At 28.1% G+C, this 15806-nt stretch overlaps 1 protein-coding gene across 8 annotated transcripts in view; it reads right to left on the bottom strand.

Annotated features, from left to right (window-relative positions):
• LOC123263325 (visual system homeobox 2) overlaps window positions 1-15806 on the bottom strand; it is a 47869-nt gene that overhangs the window by 726 nt on the left and 31337 nt on the right. For 6 of the 8 annotated variants that reach the window (XM_044725980.1, XM_044725983.1, XM_044725982.1 and 3 more), the window contains 2 exons: window positions 1606-1780; window positions 1141-1389 (listed from right to left, as the gene is read on the bottom strand). In XM_044725980.1, the coding sequence (XP_044581915.1) occupies window positions 1141-1389; window positions 1606-1780 (424 nt within the window). The remainder of the gene's footprint in view (window positions 1-1140; window positions 1390-1605; window positions 1781-15806) is intronic. The other 2 variants (XM_044725985.1, XM_044725986.1) reach the window with 1 other exon arrangement.

Below are 15806 nucleotides of genomic sequence, written 5' to 3'. Positions count from 1 at the left end.
TTTCATTTAATGTAAAAAATTTTATTAATTAATTTTTTTTACAAGTAGAATTTTTTTTTAAATAAATAATTTATTAAAAAATTATTAAAATTGCCATTTAAAAATTAAAATCAGTAAAATTTAATTAATTAAATTTATTAATCAAAATAATTTATTAAAATAATATTTATAAAAATTTATTTCAATTTTTTAAAAATACAATTAAATTAAACAATGACTTTTGTTAAATTGCACTGTACTTTTTAAACTGTTGAAGTTTTTAAAGATATAAGCTCATCCTGATCTTACACTCATCAAGAGCTTTCATTTGAGTACCCACATGCATTTTTGATATATTTTTCATATATACATATATGTAGTATATATATATATATATATATATATATATATATATATATATATATATATATATATATATATATAAATATATAAAATATATGAAAAATTGATGTAGGTACTTAAATGAAAGGTCTTGATGAGTGTAATCTTAAGGTGAGCTTATATCTTTAAAAATGTCAATAGTTCACAAGATATTTGTTAAAATGCCCTGTACTTTTTTAACTATTGACCTTTTTAAAGATATAAGCTCATCCCGATGTTACACTCATCGAGAGCTTTCATTTGAGTACCCACATGGCATTTTAATATATTTTTCATATATGGTATTTGTGAAATATATAAATATATAAAATATATGAAACATTGATGTGGGTACTTAAATAAAAGGTCTTGATGAGTGTAATCTTAGGGTGAGCTTATATCTTTAAAAATGTCAATAGTTCACAGGACATTTGTTAAAATGCCCTGTACTTACTTGACTATTGATGTTCTTAAAGATATATTAAGCTCACCCTGACATTACATTCATCAAGAGCTTTTATTTAAATACCCACATGCATTTTTGATATATTTTTCATATATACATATATATAATATATATAAATATATGAAAAATCGATGTGGGTACTCAAATGAAAGGTCTCGATGAGTGTATCATCGGGATGAGCTTATATCTTTAAATATGTCAATAGTTCACAAGATACAAGGTCATTTCTTAATTTACATCAAATTAAAAAAAAATATAATTAAATTAATTTTGCTTAAAAAATTTTTTTCCCAAAAAAAAGAAAATATATTTACCAGAAGAAGGTCCTCCCATGCCGTCCTGGCTCTCCTGGCCGCTCTCAGAGCTGGTGGGTCCTCCCTGGTGGTGATTGTGGCTAGGACTGCTGCTGCTCCCAGCGTGGTCGTTTCCGCTGTCCTCGCCTCCAGACTTGAGGTGTTCCGCAGCCTCGATCGACTTCCGGTGCATCCCTACGGGGCCACAGTCAATCAGTTCTTGGTTAGTTTCGAAATCTTGACTAAAGCCGGTTGTCTTAGACGATTGTGCTGACAGAGACGGACAGAAAAAATACAGTTCGATATTGTTCGTTTAAATACGACGTCCCGGGACGATTATTTTTATTTTATTTATTTCTTCTGTTCGTTTTTTAACCCAGCCACCTCGTCTGACTCAAGAAGGTCATTGTCAATCGTTAATAATTATTAATATTGTTTTTTATCAATAATTATTAATCATTAATTTATTAATAATTCTTAACTTACCAAGGAGCCAGGGAGCAACAGACTCGTTCTCTTTGGCGCTCTTGAGTATTGTCTCGGGAAGAGGCAATGAATGCCGCACCATTGCTCCGTACAGACCGTACTCCGCCATTATGGTACTTCTGCCCCAACATTTTTCCGTTTTGCGCCATTTTGCTCGCCGATTTTGAAACCAGACCTGCAACAGATAAATAAAAATATTTTTTTTATTTAATTATAGATTATAAAATATTTTAATTAATTTTTTGAAAATTAATTAGTCAAAACTTTCTTGATAATTAATTTTATTGAAAATAAATTAGTACGCTATTGATTATAATAATATTTAGCAATTTTTTGTGCTGAAGTATGTTTAAAAAATATCTTTATTATTTAATTATAAATTATAAAATATTTTAATTAATTTTTTGAAAATTAATTAGTCAAAATTTTCTTGATAATTAATTTTATTTAAAAAAAATTAATTCGCTATTTATTATAATAATATTTAGCAATTTTTTGTGCTGAAGTATGTTTAAAAAATATCTTTATTATTTAATTATAAATTATAAAATATTTTAATTAATTTTTTGAAAATTAATTAGTCAAAATTTTCTTGATAATTAATTTTATTTAAAAAAAATTAGTCCGCTATTTATTATAATAATATTTAGCAATTTTTTGTGGTGAAGTTAAAAAAAAATATAAAAGGTAAATTTTATTATTAAGGTTAAAAAATTGTAATTTTAAAATTAAGGGGTTAAATTTAAAAAAAATTTGTTACTTTATTATAATTTAGTGTTTGAAATGAAATATTTTGGAGTTAAAGTGATTAATTAATTTTGTCAAAATTTATTAAATAATTCTGGATGATTAAAACCATAAATAAGAAAAAAATGATAAATAATCTATCTGTAAGCCATAATTATCAGAATAATAAATATCTAATAAGCCGGAGGTTGAAAGTATGAAAGCAGACAGTGGGAAGAGTAGCAAGTGTCCCGCGTAATGATGTTGACGCGTGGCGCATCCCAGCAGGAAGCCGAAAATATCCATCTGATCTCCAGAAAAGGGCTGTGTGAGAAAAACTTGTATGCGGTTAATAACGACTCGTTACTTCGACAAATAAATTGGCTTACCGTGTCCATAAATTAGGGATGGGAGTTTATTCTGTCGCTAGTCTCTCTAATATATTATTAGTCATCTTTGTATCTTATATCATATAATATAACATTTATTAGACTTGAACCAAAAATTCACATTTGATGTTTTCAAATTAAAAAAAAAATAATTTGATTCAAGGAAAAATTCCTTTAATCAAAATTAATTAAAAAAAAATTATTTTATAGATTAATAATGTAAAATAAAATTTCTGGGTCGAATAAAATTTATATCATATAACATTTATTAAACTTTAACCAAAAATTCTTTTAAAAATTCATATTAGATTTTTTCAAATCAAAAAAAAAATTAATTTGAATCACGGAAAAATTTCTTTAATCAAAATTAATTAAAAAAAATGATTTTATAGATTAATAATGAAAAAACAAATTTCCTAGGTCAAATAAAATTTATATCATATAATATAACATTTATTAAACTTGAACCAAAAATTCATATTTGATGTTTTAAAATTAAAAAGCAATTAATTTGAATCAAGGGAAAATTTCTTTAATCAAAATTATTATAAAAAGAGAAACAACATTTTTTTAAAAAAATTAAATTTATTTAAATGAAAAAAAAAAATGTTTTTTGCTTAATTTTGAATACAAAAAAAATATATTTAATTATTAAATTATTATTTAATAATTATTTCATTATTAAATAAATTATTAAATTAATAATTTGTCTCTTAACATTTCTTGAGCATAGAATTCGAGCGTCGTCCTTAATCTAAAGTATAACTCCTGATTCCGAGTATTGAAACCTTATCAGGAAGATTTGACGACTAACGAGCACCCAATACTCTTGATAACGACCCTCCAGCTCCAGCCTCGTATCATCATAATCTAATTTGAAGAGACAGTGAGGAAGCACAAAGGCGATGTTAAATTAGCAAATATTTAAAATAAAGCTCATCGGCGGATTATTCTCGAGTTAGAGTTAGAGTTTGGCTCCAATTGAGATTTGTCAGATGAGTCGGCTCTGATCGATGATACGCAAGTTACTGCGCATGCCACTCGATAACTCTGTAAGAGTAGAGATCCCCTCGATACGATGCCAGTATCTGGATACGGAGGATAGCAGGAGGGGATGAATAAATAAATTTTCATGGTAATCGCTCGGAATAGAAAAGCGAAAACATTGAGCGGCTGTCAGACAACTTGGATTGCGTTTTTAATTTTTATCAACGACTGCCGAATAATTGTTTTTAATTACAATTACCAGGTGTCGTGAGAAGTAACGGGCTGTAATGGAAAAAGGACCGGGAGGCCCTCGATATAATAGAGAGGACAAAAAAGTAATCACAGGATCGGATCCTTTTGCGGAATCCAGGCGCAAGATAATTTCTGGCTGGCAGGACAAATTGACAGGACAACGCTTGTTTCCCATTCACTAAAATTACGTTTCAATTCTGCTGGTGACTTTAGCATTGTTGCTACAAATTGGTACACGCCCTGGCTCCAGGCTGCGAGCCTCCCTCCACTTAACTGCCACCCTTTGCACCCTTTAGATACAATGTACACCGTGGATATTTACCTATACATTTATATTTAAATACTATTACCGAATAGTCACGTACGCTATTAAATTATTTTCACTCGACGGTCTAATTTAATGGGAAGCTGCCTAATAAATCGCTGGATCTTTGTCGAGCTATCGGGCCTTTTTTTTTTTATATAATGAAACTATTTGCTGGACACGTGCTGGACTCTGCGGGTGACTGCTAACAAGAAAATTTACTAATTTTAACTCCAAGTTTTCAGATTGGATTATTTGTCATGTTTTTTTTTTTTATTGTTAAACAATATTTAAAATTTTTTTTTTAAGTTTTAGAAATCAATACTTGAAGAAAAAAAATTTTTAATAAAATTTTTTTGATACTTAAAAATTAAAGGGAATTTATAATAAAATTATTGAGCCAAAAAATAAAAAAAAAAAAATTTACTTAAATTTGAAATACTAAAAATTAAAAAATTGAATTTTTTTCTTAATTTTTAGAATAAGTCCTCATTTTTTTTGAGAAAAAAAATTATTAAAAATATTTTGGGATACTTTAAAATTATAATTAATTTGTGTTAAAGTTATTGAGCCAGTAAATTAAAAAAAAAGTTTATTTAAAATTAAAATACTAAAAATTGAATTTTTTCTTATTTTTTAGAATAAGTCCTCATTTTTTGGAGAAAAAAATTATTAAAAATATTTTGGGATACTTTAAAATTATAATTAATTTATGTTAAAATTATTGAGCCAAAAAATTAAAAAAAACATTTTTTTTAAGTTTATTTAAAATTAAAATACTAAAAATTGAAAAATTAAATTTTTTTCTTAATTTTTAGAATAAGTCCTCATTTTTTTGAGAAAAAAAATTATTAAAAATATCTTGGAGTACTTTAAAAATTCAAATTAATTTATGTTAAAATTAAATTATTTAGCAAAATAAAATTAAGGTTGTTTGAATTTTTGAATATAAAATTCTAGTAATTTTTCCTACCAAAAATGACCCTCAATTAATGTTGAACTACAATCCTAGAAGACGAGGTATATGTAGGATATTTATTAACCATGTCCTTAGATTGAAATACTTTAAATCGAATTACAAAAATTTATGATCCGACCGAAAATGAAATTGCCGTGGGCGTGGTCGAGCTGGACTAACAGTAATGCGGTTAGCGGAGATTTATATCTAACTACGTCAGCATCAACGACCGCTCTTCTGCTGGTATACTAATATAATACTAGTCCACAACAGTGCTCAAGAGTTTATTAGAATTTACAATTGCGATTATCGCGTCAACGCCCAAATTGCGTCGTCACGCATCCACCCACACATACAATAGAGTTCAATGGACCAAGGAGCTTATTTATTTTTGTAAAATTTATTGCAGAACCGGTCAATTTTAGAACCACCAAAAAATTTATCAAAATAATTTTAATTTTTTTTTTTTAATTTTCACATTTGGAATTTTTTTTTAATTATTTTATTACTAATAAAATTATAAAAAAATTTCTAATGTCTGTCAATTGATCAGTGTCTTAATATTTAATATTTTTTAAATAAATTTATTATTAAAAAATTCGTCAGAATTAAACTTAATTTTGTAAACAATTAATTTTTTTGTCGTCTAGTCATCGCTTAAACATCCGAATCAAATTAAAATAGAATTATCTTATTAAAAGTACTCCTAGGGAGCATCATCAAGGGTGAATGATAAACTCATCTTGTCTCTATTTGTCTTTGTGTTTTTAACTCTGAAGAGCAGAGCTCCCTTCGGCTCTGAAAGACAAAGCTCATGAATTTTCGTCGAAATGATCGAATGATTGTTGCACCAGTGAAATGTGTCTAGCAAGTGATATGCCTGGTATGAATTCGCCGGGGTCACGGTCTTTAGTTCACCCTCGGACTCATATCAGGGTGGCAAGTACCGACCCCCATTCCCCAGTACATTTATTATTTATATTAATAGGCACCCCATCAGAGTGTCAGAGTGTCATGTCTTCTCGACTTGGCTCACCGCAGTCGCTCCAGTTTCCCGGCTCTTGTCTCTCATCTCTGTCTGCAGCTGCAAGGTCTATTAATTCAATAACCAGGACCAGAACCCAACAGATAGATAAATTATTTATTTATTAGTCTCTTCGGTTGGCTACTCATCAGTAAAGTATTTCTAAGTTTTTTAATAAAATTAAAAAACAATTTATGACAAATGTTAATAAATATTCATTAATTTTTTTTTATTATTTTATTTTGCTATTGGTTAAAATATTTTTTTTTATTCAATAAAAAAAATGAAGCTAAATAAAAAATTAAATGATTAAAATTAAATAATTTTTCGATTTAAATTTTTAGTTAAATATTTAGAGACTAAAAATAAAAAACTAAACTTTGTTTGAGGGTGAAGAAAACTCTTTTTAATAATTTTAAAAAGTATCTCAGTGGAAGTGGAAGTAGAAGTACAAGTGGCAGAGTCTTTTTGCGGATATTAAATCCGACAGGGGTTGTTGAGATTTAGAGGCGACACCGGCATTATTACGAATTTAGAGTAAGGATTTACAGAGCAGTGCTGCTATATCACTATCACTGAGGTGCGTCTCTTCCATCTTTGCCGTTCGTCTACTATACTCTTGTTACTTTATTCGGAACACCCGAAGAATAACCCTCGAGTATTTAATGTATTGTAGCTTTATGCCGGATTTCTCTACATTATAACTCATAACTCATATAACCCACCGCTTTTTGTCCATTTAGATAAACGGGTTCGCTACTTTTCGCCTTTCAAGCTACCGATCTTGTTATTATTGTTATCTTCTAACGAATTTTGTCTCAATGTTAATAACCGTACGGAGGTTTAAAAGCTTTTTTTATTTCCTCCGACATCAAAATAAGCGAAATTTTATTTTTTAAAAAATATTTCAAAGCAAAATAAATTTTTAGCTTATTTCGGTTCTTCGGAAAAGTTAATATAAAATTCTTTGAAAGATATAAAGATGTCCAAACCTATTGAAGAGCTTTCTTTGTCACTGGGTGCCTTTTATCTAAAATTTCTCCAAAAGGCTTCAAATGTTGACATCATTTCAATGAATAAATAATAAATCGATTCAATAACTTGTAAAGATGTGGTTAAAATCTATTTAAGAATTTTCATTGAAAGTTTCTACGAAACTATCACTGATAGAAGGATTTATTTAGTACGGAGTAATAAACCGAGTAACAAAATTTTTAGTCATTTGGGAGAAAAAAAAATATTTTTTACCCAACAATATTATTTTTTAGTTTAATAAATTATTTTTTTATTCTAAATAAATTATATTAATATAAACAAAGCTTTATTATGTGAAAATAAATTTTTTTTTCCACCAAATAATATTTAGTGGCAGTTACTAAATATTTTTTCCCTGACGGATCCAAAGTGCGGTAGAGTACGGTAATGTACGGCAAATTTACGGTAGGGTACGGTAGAGTACGGTACGTACAGTGATTTACCGTAATACAGTATGACACCGTAAATTACGGAGATTGTACGGCAAAGTACCGTGATTGTACAGTAATTTAACGTTATTGTACGGTAAGATACCATGATTGTACGGTAAAATACCGTAATTGTTAGTAAAATACTATAATTATCCGGTAAAAAAAGTAGTGTTTTTGTACGTTAAAGTACCATAATTGTTCGGTAATGTACCGTAAATGTACGGTAACTTATCGCTAAAATAAGGTATAGTTGACGGTAGGGTACCATTGGAATACGGTAGTGCGGAAAGTTCAGAAGTATATATTCTACCGTATTTTCACCGTACCCTACCGTAATTTTACCGTTCTATACCGTATTTTCACCGTTTTTTACTGTACGTTACGGTGTTTTACGGTTTCTACCGTGCAAGTAGAATGCTACTGTAATCTACGGTGGCCATACGGTATATCGACCGTATTTTTACCGTATAATACCGTAATTCTACGATATTTCAGATCCGCCAGGGTTTGGTACGTATTGATAGTAGATTAGTTCCAATGTGATAAATAACCTTTAATAAATGATTTAGTAACTATTACTATAAATACTGGGTAATGAAAGGTTTGTTACTAAATCTTATTAAATAGACCTAAATCCTTCTACACTGATAAAAGGATTTGTTTATAGTTAAAAATATTTGTTAATATTTAACAAATCATTTATTAGTGACCACTTTTTAGTTCTTAACAAACATTGCTTAGTATTTAAAAAGATTTATTAATATTTAATAAATGAATATCAGATTTATTAAATACAAAAAAATCATTTTAAATACTAAGAAATATTTGTTTAATACTAAAAAGTCGTCTCTACTGAATGATTTGTTAACTATTAACAAATATTTTTTTGATACTAATAAATCCTTCTATCAGCACTGAGAGAAAAGTATTTTGCTACTAAGGATATTTTTTTTGATAATCAAAATACTTGGTATTGTGCTACTAAGAATAGGTACGTGGTATTTTGATTATCACAATTATCACAAAGTATATACTGATTATCACAATACCTAGGTATACTGATTATCAGTATACCAATGTAACAGACTATTAGATGTTTATAACCTCTCTTTACTGGCACAAATCAATTGACTTATAAAGCTAACAGAACAAATTAAAATTAAAAGTGTAATAATAAATTTTTTTCAAACTAACATATAATAAATATTAGTTGAATTCTATTTTTACCAGTGCATAAATCAAATAAACTGACTGTTAGTGTTAAAACGTCGATGCCCTAGTAGAAATAATCGAGTTTTCACTCGATATAAACCAGTAACTGGCCAGTGATATCGAGTAAAAACTCGAAATCGCGCCACCTACAACTAAGTCATAAACATTGGTTACACCGACACTGTATCTTTACTAGTGTGTGTGTGTGTCTGTTTATTTTTTTCTGTTGACCTGTACGCGTCGTTGTTTTAAAAAATATTAAAAAACAGTGTGAATTACAAGCTGTCGGAGTAATTTTGAGTAACTCAAAAGACTGGGAAGGCAGTAGAAAACCTAAATAAATATTTTTTTAATTTTCTCTAATTAAAAACAATTACTTTAATGTTAGATTTATTGTGATTATTCTATTAGTCTAATGATGTTATTTATTTTATAATATAAATAAATATAAATGAAACGTTCATATGATATCGTTTATTTAACATTATTTTTATTTTATTTGACAATTTTTTATAACCCTTGATAACCTCAATATTCAAAATTAACAGTTTCACTGAAGCCGCCATGTTTTGTTCGATCTCTAGTAAAACTGGCCAGTTAATTGACAGAAACTCGATATTACACTGGCCAGTTACTGGTTTAAGTCTAGTCAAACTGGCTAGTTACTGGCTAAAAACTCGATATCATTTCTACTAGGGTGGCAGTGACAGTGCATATATTATAGTTTACTGCGCAGAGTATAGGTCTTGAACTGACTTATATTCTGATAATCACAATACTTGGTATTTTGATTATCAAAATACCAAGTATTGTGATTATGACAATACTTTTTTCCCAGTAAGTGTATCAGTGATTCAAAGTTAATATAAACTTCTTTGAAGGGTATAAAGATGTCCGAACCTATTGAAGAGCTTTCTTTGTCACATGGAGCCTTTTATCTAAAATTTTCCCCGAAAGGCTTCAAATGTTGACATCATTTCAATGAATAAATATTAAATCGATTCAATAACTCGTAAAGATGTGGTCAAAATCTATTTAAGGATTTTCATTGAGAGTTTCTACGAAACTCTTGAGGATTTTCTTAAAAAGTATAAAAATATTCCTAATAATCTAAAAATTGTCAACCTTAAAATGAATTTACATTAAAAAATGTCTGCTAGTGCTGCTAGTTATCATTATCAGATAATTATCATTCGAAATATGAATGAAACATGGTAGTTTTTTCGTAATTTGTTCGACATCTCACATCTCACATCTCGATTACTCTATTCAGCCCGTATAATAGAGACATGATGGATAATTTGCCACTCGAATTATTGTCCGATGAAAATACGATCATCATTAAAATTAACGAGCGATACGCATTCACTTTATTCACTTCTGGGATCTTAGTGATCGAATCGTCTGAAGCGGATCCGCCTCTTTCTTTCACTCATCCTCTCCTCTCTTCTCTTCATTCTTTTACTCAACTTCATCCACGTTACCTCCAAGTTGCCTCCTACACCCGTTAAATTAAATGTATACATAAATATATATTTATTATCCGACTCAACAATATTTATTTAGAGTCAACAGCTAATTTTGACGCTCTGTTTACACAATGCACAGACCAGCACCGTTACCCAAATAAAGGACCAGTAATTTGTTTGCTTTTCAAAATTCAATTCTTATTTTTTATCCACTCATTTTATTTTTTTTTTATTTATTATTGTTACCTTAAAGTACAAAACTTTTTTTTTTATTTATTTTATTTTTATTAGTAATTAATTATTTTATTTAAATATCAATTTATTAATTATTATTACAGATAATTTTAACACTAATTTCAGATTTGTAACTACAAAAAAATATTTTTTGGAAATAAAAAAATTTTTATTATTAATTTGTTTATTAAAAATAACATTTTTTTTTTAAATAAATTTTTTGGAACTAATTTTTTGTAATTTATTTTTTGTAACTAATTTTTTGGAACTAATTTTTTATAACTAATTTTTTGTAACTAATTTTTTGGAACTAATTTTTTATAACTAATTTTTTATAACTAATTTTTTGTAACTAATTTTTTGGAACTAATTTTTTATAACTAATTTTTTGTAACTAATTTTTTGTAACTAATTTTTTGTAACTAATTTTTTGTAACTAATTTTTTGTAACTAATTTTTTGTAATTAATTTTTTGGAACTAATTTTTTGGATTGATATTGAATAAAAAAAAAAAAGAAAAATGACCTAATTGTCGTTTTAAAAATAAAATTTGATTGAAATTTAACTGAGTACTAAGTACTGGCTGACAAGAAGAGGAAAAAAGGAAGGAAAGAGAGGGTAAGAAAGTAGAGTTGAATTTCCCGGTTGGATTCGTGGGTCATTTGAGCCGTTTCCAGACCATTACCTTTTCTTAACTCGACTTGCACGTTTGGTCGCCAGCCGGGAGTCGGTAGTCTAGCTCTGGAGGTTGAAACGCGGGGCACGTAATCGCCCTGGCATCATATATCTATATCAGTATATCCTCGTTATATAAGCTCGATTTCTTTAAAGATTACACTCTCGAGTAAGCGTCTTATTTGGTCTTTACTAGCTCCCGGTCTGGCTCCTGGACCAATCCCGCTTTGTAAGGCTCGGAACAGTTCCGGCCAATGGCAGTCGCCAACTATCGGAAAAGTTATGGGCTGCATGTGTGTATGTGTCCGAAATAACGCGGTTTTAAAAGTTACTTGCTGAATAAAGACCGAACTTACTTAGATACATTATTTAGCTTTATAACGATCTCTTCGGGGGATTTGCCAACTGTTTCTCCTGGAAGGGGTTCATTTTATTTATTGTAGTCTTCGAAATTTATTTTAGACAAAAATAAAATGGAAAATTGCGGATTTTCTTGGAGTAATTTGGGTTAATATATTAAACAGTAATTATTAATATTAATTCAGTAGCAATATTTTAATGAAAACTTGAATTTGAAACAATTACAAAAATTAATAAATTGTTTAAATTTATTATTTAGTTGGAATATTTTTTATTTAAAGGAAAAATTGATGAATTGAAGGAAAAATTTGAGCTTAAAATTATAATTATAAAATTTAGAGCAATAATTTTGAATTAAAAATCAAATTTAATTAATTTAAGAACAATAATTTGAATTAATAATTAAAATTTAGTATTTACTGTTAATATTTTGAATTTAAGAGAAAAATTAATGAATTTAAAGCAAAAATTTGAGCTTAGAATTAAAATCATAAAATTTATAGCAATCATTTTGAATTAAAAATTTAATTTAGTTAATTTAGAAACAATAATTTGAATAATTAATTAAAATTTATAATTTTTGGCTTATATTTTGAATTTAAAAGAAGAATTGATGAATTAAATGCTAAAATTTAAACTTAAGATCAAAATTTACAATTTAACAGCAATAATTTTGAATTAAAATTAAAAATTGTTAAATTAGAAGCAACAATTGTAATTTAAGCACGAAATTATAATAATTTAATAAAATAATTTGACTTAAAAATAAAAATTGACAAATTAGAAGCAAAAATTTGGATTAAAATTATTAAAAATAATAATTAAAATAAAATATTTGTTATAAAAACTCCAAATAAATTCAAGGAAAAATTTTATATCAATTCAAATTTATTTTTTCTTCCCAAAAAAAAATTTGACAGCTAGAAAAAAATATCTTTAAAAGAGTTTATAGAAAAGCTAAGGGAATGAAAGGCGCCTCCCGCCGCGAGTTAATCGAAATGTCTGCTCCAGACCTGAAGATTCGCAACAAAGTTATTTAATAAATTTTTGTAGTCTCTCTCGGTGGCACAGAAATCAAGCTCTCGCCGTCCACAGTTAACTCAATTATCGACTACTATATACTGTACATGCCTAAATACTATTTACATAGTATTAATATTAATATATCAATACTAACAGCGCTATAAAGAGTGGCAAATTGGTCTGCGCTACTTTAATAAACAGAATATCGACAAGGGAGCCGAGCCAAGACGGGGATGAAGAAGGACAAGGACGGGCCATTACGAGGGTTACGAAAATTATACTGGCTGGGCAGCACGCGTACTAAGGGATCGATACCTCATACCTCGTTTTCAGTTGGCAGTACTCACGAATGTGGACATTATCGATGGAGCCTTGGGTTTATATCCGACAAATTACACCACGAATCACCACTATTGGATTATTATTTGATTAGTTCGCCGAGGAACCGGCTATAACACGTGAAATATATTATCCAATTATCTACTCAACTCCACTCGATCAAATATCAATTGTATTTTTATATTTTTCTAGAGAAAAATTCAATAATATGGACTGCCATATTTTAATCTAAATAATGTTCATTCCAAGATATATCAGGCCATATAAGGACATATATGGGTATATCAAGATATATGAAGCCATATATAATTTTTTTATGCTCATATCAGCATATATCAAGCTATATATAGCCATTTCAGGATATATTAAGCCATATATAATTTTTTTAATTGCCATATAAGACATATATGGCAATATTAGGATATATCAAACCTTGTATAGCCATTTTAAGATATATTAAGCCATATATAATTTTTTATATCGCCAAATCAGGACATATATGGCTATATCAATGCATTTATGACCATATATAATTTTTTTAATTGCCATATAAGATATATATGGCTATATTATGATATATCAAATTAAATATAGCCATATGAAGATATATTAAGCCATATATAATTTTTATATGGCCAAATCAGGACATAATGGCTATATCAAATCATTTATGACCATATATAATTTTTTTAATTGCCATATAAGATATATATGGCTATATTAGGATATATCAAACCCTATATAGGCATATGAAGAAATATTAAGCCATATATAATTTTTATATGGCAAAATCAGGACATATATGGCTATTCTAGGATATATCAAGCCATATATGATTTTTTTTTGTGGCTATATAAGGATAAATCAAGCCATGTATTGCCATATATATTCTAATATGGCAAATTTATAAAAACAGGACATATTTTTCCTTACAAAAAAATTATATATGCACATATCAAGGCTTATTAGGTTATGTGTAGCCATATACAATTTTTTACATTGCTATAATGTGATATATCAAACCATATATGGCCATATATATCCTAATATGGCAAATTTCTGTAACAAAATATATTTTGCCATACAAAAAAATGATATATGCACATATTAAACGCATCAAAAATTTTAATATAATGATAAATGATGATATAAAGCCATATCAGAAAATTTAGTTGACGGGTTCCCAGACTTTCCTTCAACTGAGCCCCGTTATATTTACATTGATGAAGGCTCGAGTGGCGATAGCCTTCATACCTGGTAATCCCGGTCTTTGTAACACCCTATTAGCGGAGAATTTGACAGCGTTACATCAACCTCTAAATAATAAACTGAACTTGTGAGTATGTGTATAAGCCTCTACTGGATGAACTGGCAAGTGGCGAGTCATCTACGGCCTCTTGCTACCTCTAGGATCCAACAATGTTGAGCAGTGGCCTCATATACTTATATACTTGTACTTGTATGTCTGCACGGGTTTCGTCTTGAGTGGTGGAGCTCACAAAAAAACAAGAAGAAGAAGAAGAAGGTTTTCTCAGGGCCAACAATACTCTGGAGGAGAAGGGCCATTGTGGCATAAACGCGTGGCGCCATTGAGCACTCGTTAAAATAACCCCGAACAGGTATACTGGACATTGACAGCTCCATTGACATTCTTGTACTTAATATCTCGTGTCAACATATTATTGCCCGACGGATTAATTTTTTCTTCTTTTTTTTTTTTGGTGAGCGATAAATGGGGGGTAATGACAGATGGAAATTTATGAGAATGGAATTTGGGTTTCGATTTGGGTGTAGATGATTAATTTTATTGTGGATTATTGTTTTATTTATGTATTGAGAAATATAAGAAAAAATAATTTTTTTAACTAAAAAAAATTAAAATTTTGCTTTATTAAATAATGACATTTGTTAAATTGCAATGTACTTGTTTAACTATTGGCATTATTAAAAATATGAGCTCATCCCGATGTTACACTCATCAAGAGCTTTCATTTGAGTACCCACATGCATTTTTGATATATTTTTCATATATACATATATGTAATATATATAAATATATGAAAAATTGATGTGGGTACTCAAATGAAAGGTCTTGATGAGTGTAATATCAGGATGAACTTATATTTTTAAAAATGTCAATATTTCACAAGATATAAGGTCTTTTTTTAATTATTTTTGTTAAATTGCAATGTACTTTCTTAAATATTGACGTTTTTAAAGATATAAGCTCATCCTAATGTTACACTCATCAAGAGATTTCATTTGAGTACCCACATGCATTTTTATATACTTTTCATATATACATATATATATATACATATATAATATATAAAATATATGAAAAATTGATGTGGGTAATCAAATGAAAGGTCTTGATGAGTGTAAAATCGGGATGAGCTTATATCTTTAAAAATGTCAAAATTTAACCATAAAAATCCATTTTATCATATAAATAACCTGGTCACAAAATTTTGCTTATGCTCTTAATAATATATTAGCAATTTTTTTTTTAAGAGTAGCCTTTATTCTAAAAGTACTATGAAAAAAATTATTTGATAACATTTTTCAACAATTAAAGTAATTAAAATTCTAGAGAAATAATTAGGAATTTATTAATTTAGTGAAACAAGTAGTATAAACCAATATTAACGAAATAGCAGACGGATAAATTAATATAGTTAAATGAAAATTGAAATGTCAGCGTGTCCTCAGTAATTAATATCAAAGGTAAAAGGTTCATGTCGCTATTTTAATTAACGCAATAATTATTCACAATAAAATTT

Source organism: Cotesia glomerata, linkage group LG4 (assembly GCF_020080835.1).
Source record: "Cotesia glomerata isolate CgM1 linkage group LG4, MPM_Cglom_v2.3, whole genome shotgun sequence".
Classification (NCBI taxonomy): Eukaryota; Metazoa; Arthropoda; class Insecta; order Hymenoptera; family Braconidae; genus Cotesia; species Cotesia glomerata.
Note: the sequence above shows the minus strand (reverse complement) of the source record. Positions and strands in the feature narration are given on the sequence as shown.